This window comes from Rhinatrema bivittatum, chromosome 1, assembly GCF_901001135.1.
Source record: "Rhinatrema bivittatum chromosome 1, aRhiBiv1.1, whole genome shotgun sequence".
In the NCBI taxonomy this organism is placed as follows: domain Eukaryota; kingdom Metazoa; phylum Chordata; class Amphibia; order Gymnophiona; family Rhinatrematidae; genus Rhinatrema; species Rhinatrema bivittatum.
In genome coordinates this window covers 648,660,803-648,678,396 of record NC_042615.1, presented here as the reverse complement: position 1 = coordinate 648,678,396, position 17,594 = coordinate 648,660,803, and the positions used below count along the sequence as shown (strand labels likewise).

The 17,594-nt window shown below is 41.8% G+C and overlaps 1 protein-coding gene across 1 annotated transcript in view; it reads left to right on the top strand.

Annotated features, from left to right (window-relative positions):
• Nucleotides 1–17,594, top strand: part of LNPEP (leucyl and cystinyl aminopeptidase) — a 215,028-nt gene that overhangs the window by 54,224 nt on the left and 143,210 nt on the right. The window contains exons 4-6 of the mRNA XM_029572844.1: nucleotides 5,411–5,436; nucleotides 10,376–10,390; nucleotides 10,939–11,029. Of these exons, the coding sequence (XP_029428704.1) occupies nucleotides 5,411–5,436; nucleotides 10,376–10,390; nucleotides 10,939–11,029 (132 nt within the window). The remainder of the gene's footprint in view (nucleotides 1–5,410; nucleotides 5,437–10,375; nucleotides 10,391–10,938; nucleotides 11,030–17,594) is intronic.

Sequence of the window (17,594 nt, the reverse complement as noted above, 5' to 3'; positions counted from 1 at the left end):
CTACCTTAGTGGAGCATTGCTTTGGGTTTGAGAGATTCTGCTTTAGGAAGCTCCTGAGGCAGTGCCTAAGCCGGTGGACTTCCAGTTTTTTTTCTTTTGATAATATCTGGCTGGGGTTTGGGGATATTACAGCCCGTTCTCCCCCTCCCCCCACCTCTCCTTATCTATGTCTGCATGTGGGTCCTGTTTCTTAGAAAAAAAAAAGTTAAGAAATGAAGAGGATACCAAAGGACCTGCCAGCATAGGGCCTTTGAACTCAGGGACTGCAAAGAGGTCGGCTGAGTGAGTTTTACCTCTGTATACATTTATTTTTTTGGGCCATGGGGCTGTTTAACTGAGCCTCTGTTGTGCTGCTGGGGAGACACGGTAACTTTGGCAGCACGCGGGAAGAAACCCGGGCTCTGCCCTGGGTGTGGTTGGGAAGCTGCAGTCTGGGGGAGCAAATAAAGTGTAGGAGCTCTTCAGAGGAGAGGGAGTCTTAGAGGGGCTGTGAATTTGTTGCCTGGGGAGGGGGGGGGGCATCTGTGCTCTCTGTTTCAGTAGTTGCTCTGTAAATTGTGGCAGGAACTGGGGCTATCTTAGAGTAAGTGAGCGAGAGGAATCTCGAGAGCCTCCCTTATTCATTCCCATGGATCAAGTGGCTACTTGAGTAGGGGCCAGTTCATAGCTCAGCAGCCTTTAAAGGAGCAATTCCTTTCCCCTCAGCCTTGGAATCCTCTTCCATGACCTAGGCTTTTTTGATTTCTGCTGAGTTTATTCAATATTTTCATCAGGACACAGTTTTGTCTCATGTTCCACTCCAGTTCTCTCTGGGTCTGCAGGTGGCTGGAGCTGAAAAAAGCCCAGGGGTGGGAAAGGTGAATGAGAAGAATTTGTCTGACTCTGATTCCCTGGATGGCTTTAAGGTACCTCAGGGCACTGTTGGTGAAGGAGACTTGGAGGGGATGAGTTTCCCTCGTGAGGGAGAGGATGGTTCTATTATGGTGCGTCATTTCCATAAGGCGGAACGCCCAGCCTTGATTACCCAATCCTTGCATATCTTAAATGATGAGGAGGACATTTCTAGTTCTGCTGAGGGACCTTATTATATTTGGTATTAGAAGGCCCTCTAAGCCATTCCCCTGCATAAAGCAGTGAAGGATTTGTTTGATCTGGAGTGGATTTACCCTGAGGAAGATTTCAAGGGTGTTCTCACTCTGGTCAAGTTGTATCCCTGTGTTTCTTCAGAAAGGGGGAAGTATAGATTTCCCAAAGTAGATGCTCTATTTATTTTAATTTTTTCTATACCGGCATTCGTGAGGGTATCACATCATGCCGGTTTACAATAAACAGTGGGGTGATAAACGGTTTATCTAGTTTGTTTGTTTATCTAGTTTGTTCTGTTACCAAGCAGACTGCTATTCTGGTTGAAGGAGGTGTGATCTTTAAAGATACATAGGAAAAGAAGAGTCTGTTTTTGAAGCAAGCATTTGAAACCTCCAGTATGGCGCTGCAGATAGTACCTGCAGCTGTGTAGTGACAAGGTCTGGTTTGTGTTTATCACAGTGCTTCCAAGAGGGGACAGGGAGCGGGAGGGGGGCTCTGGTATTGAGGTTGCTGAAGAAGCTTCCTGTTTAGAACAGGGAGCAGCGTATAAAGTACATGCTTTCTTTGATTTAGTGCACACTTCGGCAAGAAATATGGCCTCCATAATGGCAGCCAAAAAGGTTGCTATGATTACACAACTGGTCAGATTGAATATCTAAGACCAATTTGATGAAGCTTTCTTTTAAAGGCATTCTTTTGTTTGGCGAGGACTTTGAAAAAATGGACACGGTTTGGGGTGTGTCCAAAGTACCAAGGCTTCTGGAAGGCAGGCCTAAAAAGTTTAGGATAAGAGATTTAAGAGAGATGTTTGGTAGTAAGAGGTCTGGGCCATTTGGAAAATGTCACTCCTTTTGCTAATCACACAAAAAAACCCACCCACACCAACTGGTGTATTCTAGTACACACCAATGTCAACAACAAAAAATACACCGTGTACTAGTTAGACAATTAACATAACACCCAGAAACGCCAAACAAATTTTGTAAGACCCTCTATTCACGGGTAGACATATTATGTGTTCAACTCGTTTCTCATAGGGGTCACTATTGCTTTAATCATTTATATACTCAATTTTTGTTATATTTTTCAAAGTTTTTTTCAAAGTTCCTCAAAAAATTTTAGGCACTTGCCAATCAAAATAAAAACGGGTACTTATCCGCACTGAAAAGGTCCCAGGTAACCCGACATGGCCATGTTTCGGACCGCTGTCCTGCTTCAGGGGAAAAGAAGGCAACCGATTCAGATATTTGTAGCAAACTTCTTCTTGTGGCGTCTTTATTCCGTGCCGGTCAATTTCTTCCAAACAGGCTGCATTTCAGCCCGCTGTGCTTCAACAATGGCAGACAAACGGAAGTTATTTATACAAGTACCAGCGCTTAGTACCACCTCTTCCGGTGACGGATAGTAGTTCCCTCTCACGTCCTTACGTCCAAACGCTGTCAGTCTGATTATAATCTCTCTCTATATACCTAAATCACATGCTCTAGACTCACAATTTGTAAAAGAACCTGGGAAAATAACTGTCCATATAGCGCTTCAAAAAGCGGCAATCTCTGTCACATCCGTTCTATATAACAGCATGATGCGTCCCAGGGAAGCAGTTCTCTGTCACGTTCTCTCCCGATGCGTGTTGGTAAATCAAAAGCGGCTGTGTTCTCTGTCGCGTCCTCTCGCGCTGATTGATTAGAAACTGCATAGTGCATCCCAGAACGGCGGTTCTCTGTCACGTCCTCTCCCGGAGTGAACTGATACATCATATACCATTATATTCTCGATCACATCCTCTTACCCATAACAATTGAAAATGGTTCCTGAAAACTTATTCAGGTATTGCGGCTGTCCATGCAAATTGTATCACAACTATATAGTTTAACACACAACATCTGTCCGGATACTTTGGAGCAAGATCTATTCTTAATGTGTCAATATGGTGGAACGCACAAGTCTTGTTAGAAATACAACATTAGTCAAATGAGAGTACCAGTTGATTCTCTCATTTAAACCATTAGGATCCACAGTGTTCAGGTGAAAAATCCAGAAATGTTCTCGTCGGTTCAAATAGGACTGTATGTCTCCCCCCCTAGGGTTTTGATCCACTTGTTCCAAAATGGACCACCGCAAGTCAGTGAATTGGTGGTGTTGATTAATACAGTGTTGCACTAAAGGAGCCGCAAGTTTTGATGTCCTAATGCAACTTCTATGTTCAATCAGCCGCGTACGGATTTTTCTCTTAGTGCGGCCAACATAAGCCAAGTTGCAAGGACACTGTATGACATATACAACACTCATTGAATCACACGAAGTCCATCTGTCATGCCGAACCACGACCCCTGAATGGGGCGCCCGCCATTGTTCTCCTGTAAGGGTTTGTCCACACATATCACAAGTCCCACATGCTTGATGGCCTCCAGAGGGAAACCGATTTGTAGTGGAAGAAAACCGAGAATGAACAATACGATCCCTAATATTCTGTCCTCTGAAATAGGCGAATCTCGGACTGGTTTGAAATACCGTATGCAACATTAGAACTTTCCAATGTTCACGTACGATATTGACCACTTCATTCACATGACGTGAATATTTCAAAGTGCAAGTCAGATCTTGATTATAGGGACGTTGCTGGTAGAGTAACAACAGATCTCTATTAGCGAAGCGGGCTCTCTTATAAGCCCTCCTTATTACTCCCCGCGGATAGCCTTTTTGCACAAATCTTGTAGAGAGAACTGAGGCTTGGGATTTGAAATCCTCCATGGATGAACATATCCGGCGTAATCTAAGAAATTGAGATATAGGGAGTCCATTCTTTAACCTTTGAGGATGAAAACTGGAATACCTTAAATAGTGATTCCGATCGGTGGGCTTCCTATAAAGGGAAGTTATAAAAGAATCTTCCTGTTTCTTTTACAAATTGTGAGTCTAGAGCATGTGATTTAGGTATATAAAGAGAGATTATAATCAGACTGACAGCGTTTGGACGTAAGGACGTGAGAGGGAACTACTATCCGTCACCGGAAGAGGTGGTACTAAGCGCTGGTACTTGTATAAATAACTTCCGTTTGTCTGCCATTGTTGAAGCACAGCGGGCTGAAATGCAGCCTGTTTGGAAGAAATTGACCAGCACGGAATAAAGACGAAGCAAGAAGAAGTTTGCTACAAGTATCTGAATCGGTTGCCTTCTTTTCCCCTGAAGCAGGACAGCGGTCCGAAACATGGCCATGTCGGGTTACCTGGGACCTTTTCAGTGCGGATAAGTACCCGTTTTTATTTTGATTGGCAAGTGCCTAAAATATTTTGAGGAACTTTGAAAAAAACTTTGAAAAATATAACAAAAATTGAGTATATAAATGATTAAAGCAATAGTGACCCCTATGAGAAACGAGTTGAACACATATGTCTACCCGTGAATAGAGGGTCTTACAAAATTTGTTTGGCGTTTCTGGGTGTTATGTTAATTGTCTAACTAGTACACGGTGTATTTTTGTTGTAACTACTCTTTGCTAAGCCAACAGAGGCTTTAAGGAGGCTTCCTCAGAGGCTGCCAGTTCCTCAGGTAACTCCCAACAAGGACTTGACCCAATCTCTGATTTTGTAGATTGGCCAAATTATTTTGGATCAATGGGTTTTAGAGATTATTCGGATGGTTGCGCCTTGGAATTTTCCTGTACTTTTTCTGACACTTGAGCATTCCCCTTGTCGCACAGTCAGTAAGCGAGCAGTGGTAAAAGCGACACTAAAGAGATTCCTTAGGTATGGTAGTACCAGTTCCAAGACACCAGTAGGGTCTGGGATGGTATTAAGTTTATTTTGTGGTTTCCTGTAAGGAAGGCTTCTTTTGCCTTTTTCTGGATTTAAAACTGGTCAACAAGTTTCTTAGGATTTCTCATTTCAGAATGGAAGCCTTGAAATCGATAATAGTCGGGGGGAGGGGGGATGTTGTTTCTGACCTTCTTGAACCTTATGGAGGCTTATTTGCACATTCCAAGAAGGGAGATGTATCAAAGGCGTCTTCGTTTTGTGGTGCTGGGAGGCCATTTTCAGTTTCCTTTGGTCTGGCTACAGCCCCAAGAACCTTTTTAAAGGTGATTGATTGTAGTGGTGGCAGCAGTATAGAGAAAGCAAGGGATTTTGGTTCATCCCTGCTGGACAATTGGCTCATAAGAGCGAAGTTGGAACAACAAAGTACATGGGCCACCAGGAAAGTGGTAGAATATTTTTGCAGGAACTGGGATAGGTTGTTAACTTCTCCAAGAGCAGTGTAGTTCCATCTTAAAAGCTAGAATATCTGAGAACTCTTTCATACGGACTTAGGTTGTGTTTGTCTGAGGCAAAGAATTCAGAAGCAGCAACAAAGTTCTCTTGTTGATCTTGTTCAGGAACCCGTCAGTATGGTGTTACCGGCAGCTTTGGATCTAGTTCCCTGGGCGAGGACAAATAGGCCTCTTCAAAGAGTGTAGTTGTCCAAATGGGACCTGCAGTCTCAGAATGTCTTCATGAGGCTCCCGGTACCGTGGCAAGTCAAAGTGAGTTTGTGTTGGTGGTTGGATTTCAAGAATCTAGAGAAGGGCATGGAACTAGAGCCACAAGTGTGCATCATCATAGTAGCACCAATCTATTGGGTTGTGGGGCTCACTGTCTTAAGTCAGTTTGCTCAAGACCTATGGTCACCAGAAGCAGCAGCATGGTCCATAAATCATCTGAAGACTAGGGCAATTGGATTGCCTCTGTTGCATTTCGTGCCCCTTCTTAGGGGTCAGGCAGTCAGACAATGCTACACTAATAATGTTTAACTCATCAGATAGGCACAGAGAGTCCTTATGTGTCAGATGAGATGGATCTGCTACTTTAGTGGGCAGAAAGAAATCTGAAAGACCTATCTGCCTCACATAGCAGGTGTGGAAAACATTCAGGCAGATTATCTGAACCATAATATAGTAGATCAGAGAGAAGTCATTGTCTTGTGTAGTATTTGACCAGATAGTGGATGGTTGGGGAGTTCCACTGATGGATCTGAGGGCTAGTGAAAGGATTGAAGAGGTGCAACGTTTTTACAGATGAAAGAGAGAAAAAGGGTCAGCAGACTGGTCATATTGATCCGGCATTTGCCATCAGAAGCAATCTTGTATATATTTCCTCTATTGCCGTTGATAGGGAGAACTGTCCAAGGGATTGCATGACATCTAGGTTTAATGATGCTAGTAGCTCCAGACTGGTAAAGGAGCCATTGATATCTGAAGCTTGTTAGTTTGTTGGATGGGAATCTGTTGCAATTTCCTCAGCTCAGGGACCTGTTCTTCACAAAGATCCAGATCATTTCTGTCACACAGCCTTGCTCTTGAGAAGGCTTATTTTAGTCAAGAAGGGTTATTCTCAAGATGTGGTGAATGCACTTTTAAAAGCTAGAAAATCTTTGGCTTACATGACTTATGGTAAGGGTTTGGAGACTTTTTGAGCAGTGGTGCTCTAGTATGAAGTTTTCTCCCAGGACTGTCTGTGTCCTGCATTCTGGATTTTTTTTTTCCCCAGGAAGGACTGGCAATAGGCTTAGCACTTGATTCCATGAAGTTACTGGTGGCAGCTATTGCATGCTATAGGGCTGTGTGTTAGGAAGACCAATATCTCTTTCAGATGTTTCTCATTTCCTGAGAGGAACTGCATATTAGACCTAGACTAAGGATCCCATTCCATTTTGGGATCTGAAGTTAATATTCTTGGCAGGTTCCCTATTTAAGCCTAATTCATCGATTTTGATCAGTTACTTTAAAGGTTGTATTTCAGGTGTCAGTTTTGTTCAGCTAGGAGGATTTCAGATTTACAGGCACTTTCGTGCAAAGAACCATTTTTGGTGATTATTAGTGAAATGGTCAAAATTTGTAGGGTACCATCCTCTCTGCCTTTCATTTCAGTCAGCCTGCTTACCTTAAGTAAGGAGGAAGATGAAAAATTACAGAATTGTTCATTCCTTGGTTGTGAAGAGAGTTATTTTGAGGCACTTGAAAGACATATTTGTTTTAGGAAATCTAATCATCTCTTGATTTTATTCAGTGAAATAATTAAAAGTGAAGCAGTGACCAAGATTTAGCTTGCACGTTGGTTTAAGGATGTCATTGCAGAAGCTTTCACTGATAGGAGTAAGCACTTATCCAAGGGGCAAGCTAGGGCTCATTCTACTACAGCTCAAGAGACCTTTTTTGGCAGAGTTACCGCTTGGTTTTGCCACAGGAAATTTGTAATGCAGTGACCTGATCATTTTTGCTTTCCTTTTCAAAGCATTATCGCTTGGACATGAGAGCTAGATAGGAGGCATTCTTCGCTATGGAGGTGCTGAGAAAAGGTTTGGCAGTGTCTCGCCCAATACAGGAGTAGCTTGGGTACATCCCATTTGTCTTGACTGATCTGACTGGATAAAGAGGAAGGAGACATCTTATTCTTACCTGATAATTACCTTTCCTTGAATGCAGTCAGAACCGGTTCAGAACCCTCTTATCTGCTGCCAAATATACTTTGATTCCAGTGTTGATAATGAGATGTAAGGTGACTCATGGTAAACAGGTATGGTATGTCTCAAACTGTACATAGTTTATCTATATTTGTGGATTCTTGGAAGCCCTCTGGTTGGTAGGGATTTTAAATTTGCAAAATTAGCTTGTTATGGATAATACTGGCAGGCTGAGGTCAGCATAGTGATAACAGTGAAACTATTAGCGTCTGGCTCCATCTGCTGTTCTGTGGGCATAACCCATTCATCTGGACTGGTCTGACTGGACTCTAGGAATGGAAATTATCAGGTAAGAACAAATTTGTGTACTTTGTATACCCAAGATTAAGTAATTCATTTTGATATGTTGTATTTTTATTAATTTTTTTTTACATAAGCATGGTGTGCAATAAAATGGCATTCATTCCTGATAATATTCAAATTTATAAACCACTTTTCTATAACAGTATTTGGAGTGATATAAAAATGAAATAAGCAGATATCCTAATATCAGTAACTAAATAAAATATTATGAATACATTTGAATATAAAACACACACAAATATTAAATATCACACACAACATAAGAGAAACTCAAATACCATACAATCCACTGATTGCAATAAAAGATCACAAATTAGAAAAAGCCCACTGAAATTACCATGTTTTCATTATATGTTAAGTGTTGGAGTGATAAGGTCTGTGCTTGTAAATAGACTTTGAAATATTCCCAGTGGCTGACATTTTGGTCCCATCTCAGACTTTAAGCCAGAAGAATAAAATCAAATCTATACTAGAATGCTGTAATACAGTGTGATGGGAAAGTGTTTTCTTAAAATATAAAGGAATTGGTTCCATGGGTTGGTTGGTTTTTTTTTTTTCTCTGCTGAAGTAAGGGGCAACTAAGAATTGCAAATCATGCAGTAATGTTTGTATTTCTCCTTTTTTTTTTTTCTGTTTATCTAAAAGAGGGGATACAATTCTAATCTGAATATTTTGAGACCTTTTAAAGCAAAGGTCAGGAAATTAGTTGACTTTTTTTTTTCCTGAACCATCCCATATTTCTTTGCTTATTACTTCATGGAGAAATGGATGGATGTGACCATTTAAAATTGTTTATTTTCTTTTTATATAGCTACACATAAAGAAGAGAGGTGTATTTAAGCACTTGATAATATGCCTGTCTGTCTATTGCTTACACAACACATACATGTACTTTCTGGAGGTAGAAGACACAGGACAATGTCTCTACTTAATAATAGACAAGATGTCAGTATATGTATTCCATTGCTACTTATACGTACAGTGGCTAGCAAAAAGTCTATATTCCCTCGAACATTTTCTAAATTTTGTTGTCAGTGTGTCACTTGCATGCATTTAGAGGAGTTTTTTTTTTTCCCCCACTCATCAGCCTTCACACCTTTTAAGGGTAACGTTTTTTTTATTAGGGAACAAAGCGCATATAGATAGAGATCCAAAAAGCAAAACTGAAATCCAGTATTGGTTAAGTCTCTGCCTCCCTGATTCAGTAGGTGGAAGCACCTTTGGCCAGCAAATACTGCTGTGAGTCTGTTGGGATAGCTTCTCCACCAACTTTGCACACCTAGATTTCCCAGTTTTGGACTTTTCTTTCCTCTTTTTATAAAACTGTTCAAGCTCTGTCCAGTTCTTTGGCAAGCATTGATGACAGCAATCTTCAATTCATACCATAGATTTTCGATTGCATTGAGGTCAGGGCTCTGACTAGACAGCTCTGAACATCTATCTTTATGTTCTTTGGTCAATCCAACATACTTTGGCTATGTGCTTTGGGTCTTTGTTCGTGCTGAAAAGTAAACTCCTGGCCCAGTTTCAGCTTTCTTGCAGAGTGCAGCAGGTTTTCCTCAAGGGACATTTTGTACTTTTCACCATTCCCTTTTGACCCTGTTATCCTGACCAGTGCCCCAATGCCTGCTGATGAGAAAACGTCCCCATAACATGATACTGCCACCACTACTATGCTTCACAGTAGGAATGGTAATCCCTGGGTTATGTCCTGTGCTGTGTTGGGTTTGCCAAATGTAATGCTTTGCATTCAGACCAAAAACTTTTGTCTGTTTGTTAGACCACACAAACATTTTGCCACATAGCTACTGTATCCCTTGAGTGTTTTCCTTTGCAAACTTCAAATGGGATTCAAAGTGGGTTTTCGTGAGTAATGGCTTCCTTCTTGTGACTCTACTATACCAGCCAGATTTGTAGAGTGCTTGGGATATTATTGTCACATGCACAGTTTGACAAGTCTTGGCCATGGAAGCCTGTAGCTCTTTCAAAGTTGTCACTGACCTGTTGGTAGCCTCCCTGATTAGTCTCCTTGCTTGATCATCCAGATTGGAAGGATTTACTTGATCTAGGCAGGGTCTTGGTGGTGCCATACACCCTCCACTCTTTAATAATTTTTTGACTTGCTCCGAGGGATATTCAAGGACTTTGCAATTCTTTTATTCCTGTCTCTAGATGTGTCTTTCTACAACTTTGTCCCAGAGTTCTTTTGACAGATTCTTGATGCTCATGGCAAGATATTTTGCTTTGAAATGCACTATTCAGCAGACAGAATCAACAGGAACTGCTGAAGTTGTCCTGTCGTCATGTGAATCAATAGTTTGACATAGGTGGTGTATGCATTTGAAAGTGATTGGTTACACTACAGCTTTAAGTATTTAGGATTTTTACAGAAATACAAAGGGATGAATACTTACCACCAACTAGGATATTCATATTTTTATTTCAACTTCATTTTCTAAAGAATTCAGTAATAAATCTTTTCACTTGCAGTTTGAGGCAGGATGTGTGAATACATGGAACAAACACTGGTTTAATGCACTTTAATCCCAGTCCATACGGCAACAAAAGGTAAAAGGTTTGGCAACTGTTGTAAACTTTCTGTAGCCACTTTGTGTGTGCCCTCTGAGGATCTTCTAAACAACAAACACTACTTCAAATAAGGAACCTTAATGTATGTGTATGTGTGATTTGTTGTCCACTGCTAAGATAAACATGGGGTAGTAGAGTCATCAGGCTAACCATATATTAATTTACCATGCCCTCTGTATCAGTCAATACTGTCAGCTCCTGCTGTTTGTTTACATAGTCAAACTTGTAGGATATGAACAGACACTAGCAAAATATTACTGACTTTACTGTCTGTCCTTGTGAGTGTTCACTGCCCTCCTGTGCAATTGACTTACCATTCTCCTCCTCCTCATTCCATCTGGTACCTGGTAACGCCATCACTGTGACCAGTCCTTCATACAAAAACATTTTCCATATTGTTTCATTGCTTTTTAATTTGCAGACTGCAACTGTTTGCTTTGGGAAATGACCTCTTCGAAGATGAGTTTTCCTTCCAGTGTGGTAATGAGTACCCTACTGGTGGCCTTCCTCGTAGCCGACTTTAAAAACATCAGCAAAGAGACTAATGGGACTCTGGTAGGTTTATTTTACAAGATTTGGGAAAATCCTAAACTATTTTAGAGCTGATTCTGAAAAGAGAGCTGTTTGCTTCTGTCCCCTTAAACTATAAAAGTGTAACTCCCATTGGCTGTTGAATTACAAAAATGAGTGTTGTATGAAACTGCTGCTAGCTGCAGCAAAGGGAAATTCTGAAAATGCTGCGAAATTTTTAGATGCTACTGAGAGATTAGAAAATGGGGGGTCAATATGTGATACAGTTGCATTTGTCTAGATGACTTGTATAACATCCATTACCAGATTCCCATCCTATCCTGACAGTGCGCTCTTAGTGCTACTTACTTTGTGATATAATGGGAATCTTTTGAAGCAGCAGTTGCAGGCAGTGTGGGGTCTTGTTTTTTCTGCCTCAAGCAAATGGTTACAGTGCTGCCTCCTCTAGCAGGAACAGTGGCTGGTGGTGGTGGCAAGCAGCAAAGGAAGTCGTGCAATGTGGATCTCATGAGCCAGCAGGCATATAGTGGCCCTTTGTTTCCTTTCATGAACAGGAAGGTCAATGTCTGAGGGGGAAGAGGGAGCAGGGCTACTGGGGTACCTGTGAACATTTGTTGACCCCGTCTGCCTCTCTCCATGCCATTGCCCCATCTTCGGGTCCATTACCCTTTCTGCCTGCTTCTCTATTCCACTGCCTCACCCATACTTCAGGACATTATTCTCCACAGCGGATACAAGCCATTTGCTTATTCGCCACTGTAGAAAGTCAACTTCTTTTTGCTGCACACAGGTCGTCCTACATTGGGCCTTCTTCCACTCACCTCTTTTGCTCTCTGTCAAAATTCCTCTTGCTACTTTCCTTCCTCTCTCTCTTTTTCCTTCTTTACTAAATTCCTCTTCAGTTCTTCCTTTTCCTTCCAAGTTTACTCCTCTCTTCTCCTCATCACTCATCTTGTACTTCACATCTTGCTTTCTCCTTGACTTCCCTTCTTTGCCCCCCTCGCTTCTCCTTCTCCTCTTATATGCCAGATATAACAACCACCTGGCTCTTCCTGGATCAGCATGCAAGACAAAAGACCACACTTTTCCCCCATCTCAGCCCAGTATATATGCCCAGGGTGTACCACCACCTGACTCCTCTAGCCTGCCCTGGTCTCCAGATATCTGGGTATGAATATCCTAGCTATTATTCTTAAGTTCTTCCCATGGTTAGGACAGAGCCCAACTTCTGAGCAGATAAATGATGGTTAATTACAAATATTTTCACAATTGCAGCCACAGGGGCCAATTTTAAAGTTATTTAAATGTGAGTATATTTTTGGTAATACATGGTCAGTTAGCATTAGGGATGTACTGTCATTTGTTTCGTCTCAAGGGGATTGAAACTTTGATGCTGGTTAATGTGTGTGCATATTTGGATTTTTGATATAGAATCCTTGCTTAATTTTATAGAGTTTGTAGAGTCTCTGATTCTAAATCAAAAAGACCAGAGTGGAAGGTAATTTTAGTACTACAGCCTATGTCCAGGCAGTGATAGATGTCTCTGCTCTTGGAATCTCCATGTTTGGAGGTTTTTGCCGCATCTCTGGCAAACTTTAATTCAGTCCATTTGGAAAGATTTCTCACAAAGTTGTAACTTAAAATGCCCTTGCTACAATTTTGAGCCTCTTGCTTCATATTGTTTCCTCAGCGCCAGTGAAGACAGATGACGATATAATTTGTGTCCGAATACTTCTTCATTATCCCAGCACCTTTTTAAGTTCTTCATGTCATTATCTAGACCAGGAAATGTGACTTCCCCACTGGCTTTGGTAATTTTGCTTGCAGAGTCTTGATGGCACCTTTGTTTTAAAATAATTAAAAAAAAAAAATGTTCTTAGAATAAGCTTCAAGAAACCAAGGAAATAAAATGTGAAACTTAAGCAGTTACTTGTTTAGTTGAGACTGAAGTAGAAGCCACAAGTGATTCAGAAGCAGAGAATATGCTTCAGTGAGTTTATTTTACATGTTTTCTGTTCTGATCAGTGAGTGGCACAGTGATAAGACACAATGGTCATTGTAAGTCAGGAGGAGAAGGGAAAATATATGGCCCTTCCATGGTTCTCCTCCTTCCCTAAGCAATCTGATTTCTTTGCATTTTAGAGAGGGCTGTAAACCCACCTCTTGTGCCTCTCAACTGGTGTAGGAGTATTTGACCTGTTTTCTACTTTGTGTTGGGGTTCATCTTAGATTTTGATGAGCGATTGTAACCACTTTGAATAAGTTGTGATTTGGGCATTTTGAGAGATGCAACCATTTTTCTGTGATTATAGTAAATATTTAGCAAAAGTTTGAAATTTGTACTAGTTCAACCATTTTCCTATGAGCAGATGTGCCCAGACTATGGAAGTGTTTTATAATGTCATTGTACGTCACGCTGGAGCACTGCTTGCACTCTAATAGTAACCACACAAGTGCAAGAAAGGATTAAATTCCTGGTGAAGTTTTCAAAGATTCACATTTGAAATTTTATTGTGGCAACTCCTTAGTTTAGATACAATCCTTAATGCAAACCCCCAACACGGTCCCGTGTTTCGCCACCCGGCTGCTTCGGGGGGGGGGGGGGGGGAACAGTTTTAACAAAGATCTGTATCAGTCTGTCAGCAATTTCTTAGGAGCGCCGACAGACTGATACAGATCTTTGTTAAAACTGTTCCCCCCCCCCCCCCCCCCCCCCGAAGCAGCCGGGTGGCGAAACACGGGACCGTGTTGGGGGTTTGCATTAAGGATTGTATCTAAACTAAGGAGTTGCCACAATAAAATTTCAAATGTGAATCTGAAAACTTCACCAGGAATTTAATCCTTTCTTGCACTTGTGTGGTTACTACTTATAATGTCATTGCACACATCCCAGTGCGTTAATGCCCTAGGGTTTTTAATCATAGGAAGATGCATTAAAAACTTTGTATTTTCTAAGAAAATGATGCTAAAGTGGTTTTGGCAGTCATTAAGCTTGTTAAGCATTGTTTTTTATTCTGGTCAAAGGCAACAGACCTGATGTCAATGTGTATTAAAAATTCCAACTCTCATAATATTTCATAATTGAGAGAACTTGAGTAGAACAGGAAAGTCAAAGACTAATTTTAGTTTGAGAAATCTTATGTTAATCATATTTAGTCAATTTTGAGAGAACTGCTGTATTGCAGTTGCAGCAGATCTTCCCAGTTTTCTGGTATTCAGATTTCCTATATTACATAGACTTGTCTTTTGGAAAAACTAAAATATTTATTTTGTTCAATTTTTCTGTAGTAGAATTCCTGTTACGCATGGACAAAAATGTCATCCTAATTCTGATTTTTTTTTTTCTTTCCCCAATTTTTCTGCTCTCCTTTGACATCCCTTCACTCCTGATGCTGCCAGTGGGCTATGCTGATGCTGTACCATTCACTTTGCTATATTTTTGGTAGGGGAATGGAAATGGAACAGGGAATGCTGTACATGTATATTTTAGTTTACAGTTATTGCTGACTTAAGTGTTTGGGTGGAGCAGCAGTTTCAGAAAGTAAATGTAAAAAAAAGAGAATAAACCTGGTGGTAGAGAAGTTCATGAATGGAATAAACTTGCAGTAACAAGTGCAGGAAAGATAAATAGCTCACATGCCCCAGGATCAGAAGATGCAGGGAGGGAAACCTAACTTAAAGCAGCGGGGATAGTATCCTACTGCAATATTTGCCACGTACAAAAAATTGTGAGAATGTGTAATTAAAAAAAAGTAGTAGTGTTCCATTTCATCTTGTTACACAGGTCCAAACAGGTGGGTTATGTAACCCTACCAGCAGATGGAGGCAGAGTATATAGACGTTTTCCATGACATCATTGCCACTGTGTACAGGTGATGCAGCACAGAGAAACTCCAGTATTCTCTGCCTCCAGCAGATGGTAGGACTCTGTGGTGGTGCAGCAGGATTTCCAGGACAGCACTCTCGTTGCTGAGAGCCAAGCCTCTGGTTTGCCCAGGAGAGTGAACCTGCTTTTGAGGCTCCCAGTCCCAGAGGGGACTTGGTATTGCCAGTTGGAGGGCTTCTCCTTGACACAAAATCCTTTTTTTTTTTTTTTTGGGTCAAGAGAGCCTTATTCTGCTTCTGGTTGCTCCGGAGAGGATCCTCCTGCCTGCCTCTCTACTATCTTTGCCTGCAACTTTAAGAAGCTTACTAAAAACAAAAGTTGCAGAGAGCTGTCTAAGAGCCATGGTTCCTGGGCAGGCCTTCAGCAGGGGCCTTAGCTGAGTGACAGTCCAGCTTTCTTCTCCCAGCAGGGTATTTAAGGAGACCTTTGGCACAATGGTTTGCTGAGTGTGGGGAGGAAGGGAGACCTTATGGACAAGGAGACTGTAATCACTATCGTGCATGTGGGAGCTATGGGGCCATGGTGCGTGGCCTGTATTTGTGCTAGGGAGGTCCGAGTGGAGTAATGCTCTTAGCCTCTCCTGCTCCTAGCGCATCTCTCCTGCTGTAGGGAAAGGTCTCTTGAGCGGATGTGTGGCCAGACGGGATGCGATAGGGCTTCCAACTCACTAGTTTTGGCAGGAGTGTCAGCCATATTGGGCCAGCTTCCCGTGGTTTTAGTGTCCCCGCAGCAGACAGGATTGGTTTCGGAAGGGGAATTTGAGGATCTTACAGAGTTGGCACTGGTGGAAAAGTTTAAAAATGTAAAAAATGTTCATGTAACCAGCCTTCTGAATATGGGGGACATATTTTTGCTTTTTATTTCAGGTTTTCTGTGGGACTGCAGTAGTCTCTTCTTCTGGATAGTTTGAGGCTTGGCTCCCCATTAAAGATCCAGGAAAGTGATGGATTCTCAGTCTTCTATGTCAGAGGAGCTTCATAAAGTGCTGGATAATCAAGTAGACACCTTCAGTGAGGTTCTCAAAAGAAGAGGGCAAAATTTCTTTGGATAGAGAGGATGAATGTGGTAATTCATTTGTTTCATAGGGAAAAAATTGTGTCCCGGATTCACTCGTGATATTATGTCTCTGGATTGTGGATCCTAAGGTTGAAGAGCCTCTATTATTAAAGGGATCTGAATGTCCTTCAGAGCTTTCTCTCTCCATTCTGAGGTGGAGGAGATACTGCTAGCTGAATGGGGGGCCCTTGTAAGTGGCCTTAAAGGGGTGAAGAACCTCCATAAGTTTTGAGATTGTACTTTATAGTTTATTATAGTTTATTCGATATGTTCCATGTTCCATGTATGTTCCATGTAAACCGCCTTCCCGGCGATAGTTTTCTCTGTTAATTGTGAACCGGAGTGATATGTATTGTATACAGGAACTTCCGGTATATAAAAACCTAAAAATAAATAAATAAATAAGTTATACACTCTTTTGCAAGAAGACTATGTAGAGGATGTTTCAGATGCCATGGATGGATGTGCTGGTCACAGCAGTCACCAGAAGAACTACAATCCCCGTCGAAAGTAGTACTGCCCTTAAAGACCTTCAGGATCAAAGGATAGCGCTTTCCTTAAAGCACCTCTTTACTTCTCTGCTCTAGCGGTCCATAATTCAATTTATAGCAGTTGTGTAATTCAAGCACTTTTGCACTTGATTCAGCAGTTCTGTGAGCGAAAAGGCAGCTAGGATGGACTCAGCGGCAGCTTTATTTTTAGTGAGTGTTCTCTGTGATCTCCTTTGCACTTCCTCAAGAGCTGTGGCTTCTGTGGTGGCAAGGAGGCTTTTGTGGGTTTGTAACTGTTCTGTGGATTCCCGAGTCAGTCTTGGCTAGGGAAACTCTTTTCTGGCATAGCTCATTACAAACCTGGAGCACCCGAAGCCTCAGAGGCTTCTTGAAGATAAGTCCCGGTCTTTCTTCAGGTCCAATAGGGGTCGAGGCTAGATACTATAGGCTGGGTAGGCTGTCAGCTGTTTATTCTTTTCAGGCCTTGCAGGCTTCAAAGGGAAGAGCCACGCCTGTCATACTTTCTGGAAGCCTAGATCGAACTCCACCCGTTTCAGGAGCCAGTCACTGTTCTTAATGAAGCTCAGTAGGTTCATTCTCTGGTTATCCTGGGAGGGGGTCGCTTACAGCAGTTTTATCAGGCGTGGGCCCAAATAACCTGAGATTAGTGGACTTGAGATGTAATCCACTTCGGTTACATCCTGGAGTTGTATGCACCTATTCTTGATGCCTTTATGGTCTCACCCTGTGCTTTAGCTGTCAAGCAGTTCGCGATATTCTTTTGCAGCTCCAGGTTTTGCGAACGGTGGTCCCAGTTCTGTGGAAAAAAGGGGCTATGGCATGTACTCCATTTAGTTTGTGGATCCCAAGAAGGATGGTTCATAACTACCCATTCTTGATAGCAGGGGAATGAACATCAGTCTCTCATTTCAGAATGAAAACCCTTTGCTCACTGTTGATGGTGGTGAGTCACGGCGAGTTTCTCTGTTCCCTAGACTTTTTGGAGACTCGTCTTCACATTCCTATCTGGCAGGAAGATCAAAAGAATCTCCGGTTTTGTATTGTGCAGGAGCATTTTTAGTTCAAGGCGCTCCCCTTCAGCTTAGCGATGGCAGTGCAGACTTTCACCAAAGTGGTGGTGATGGTGGCTTTTTTG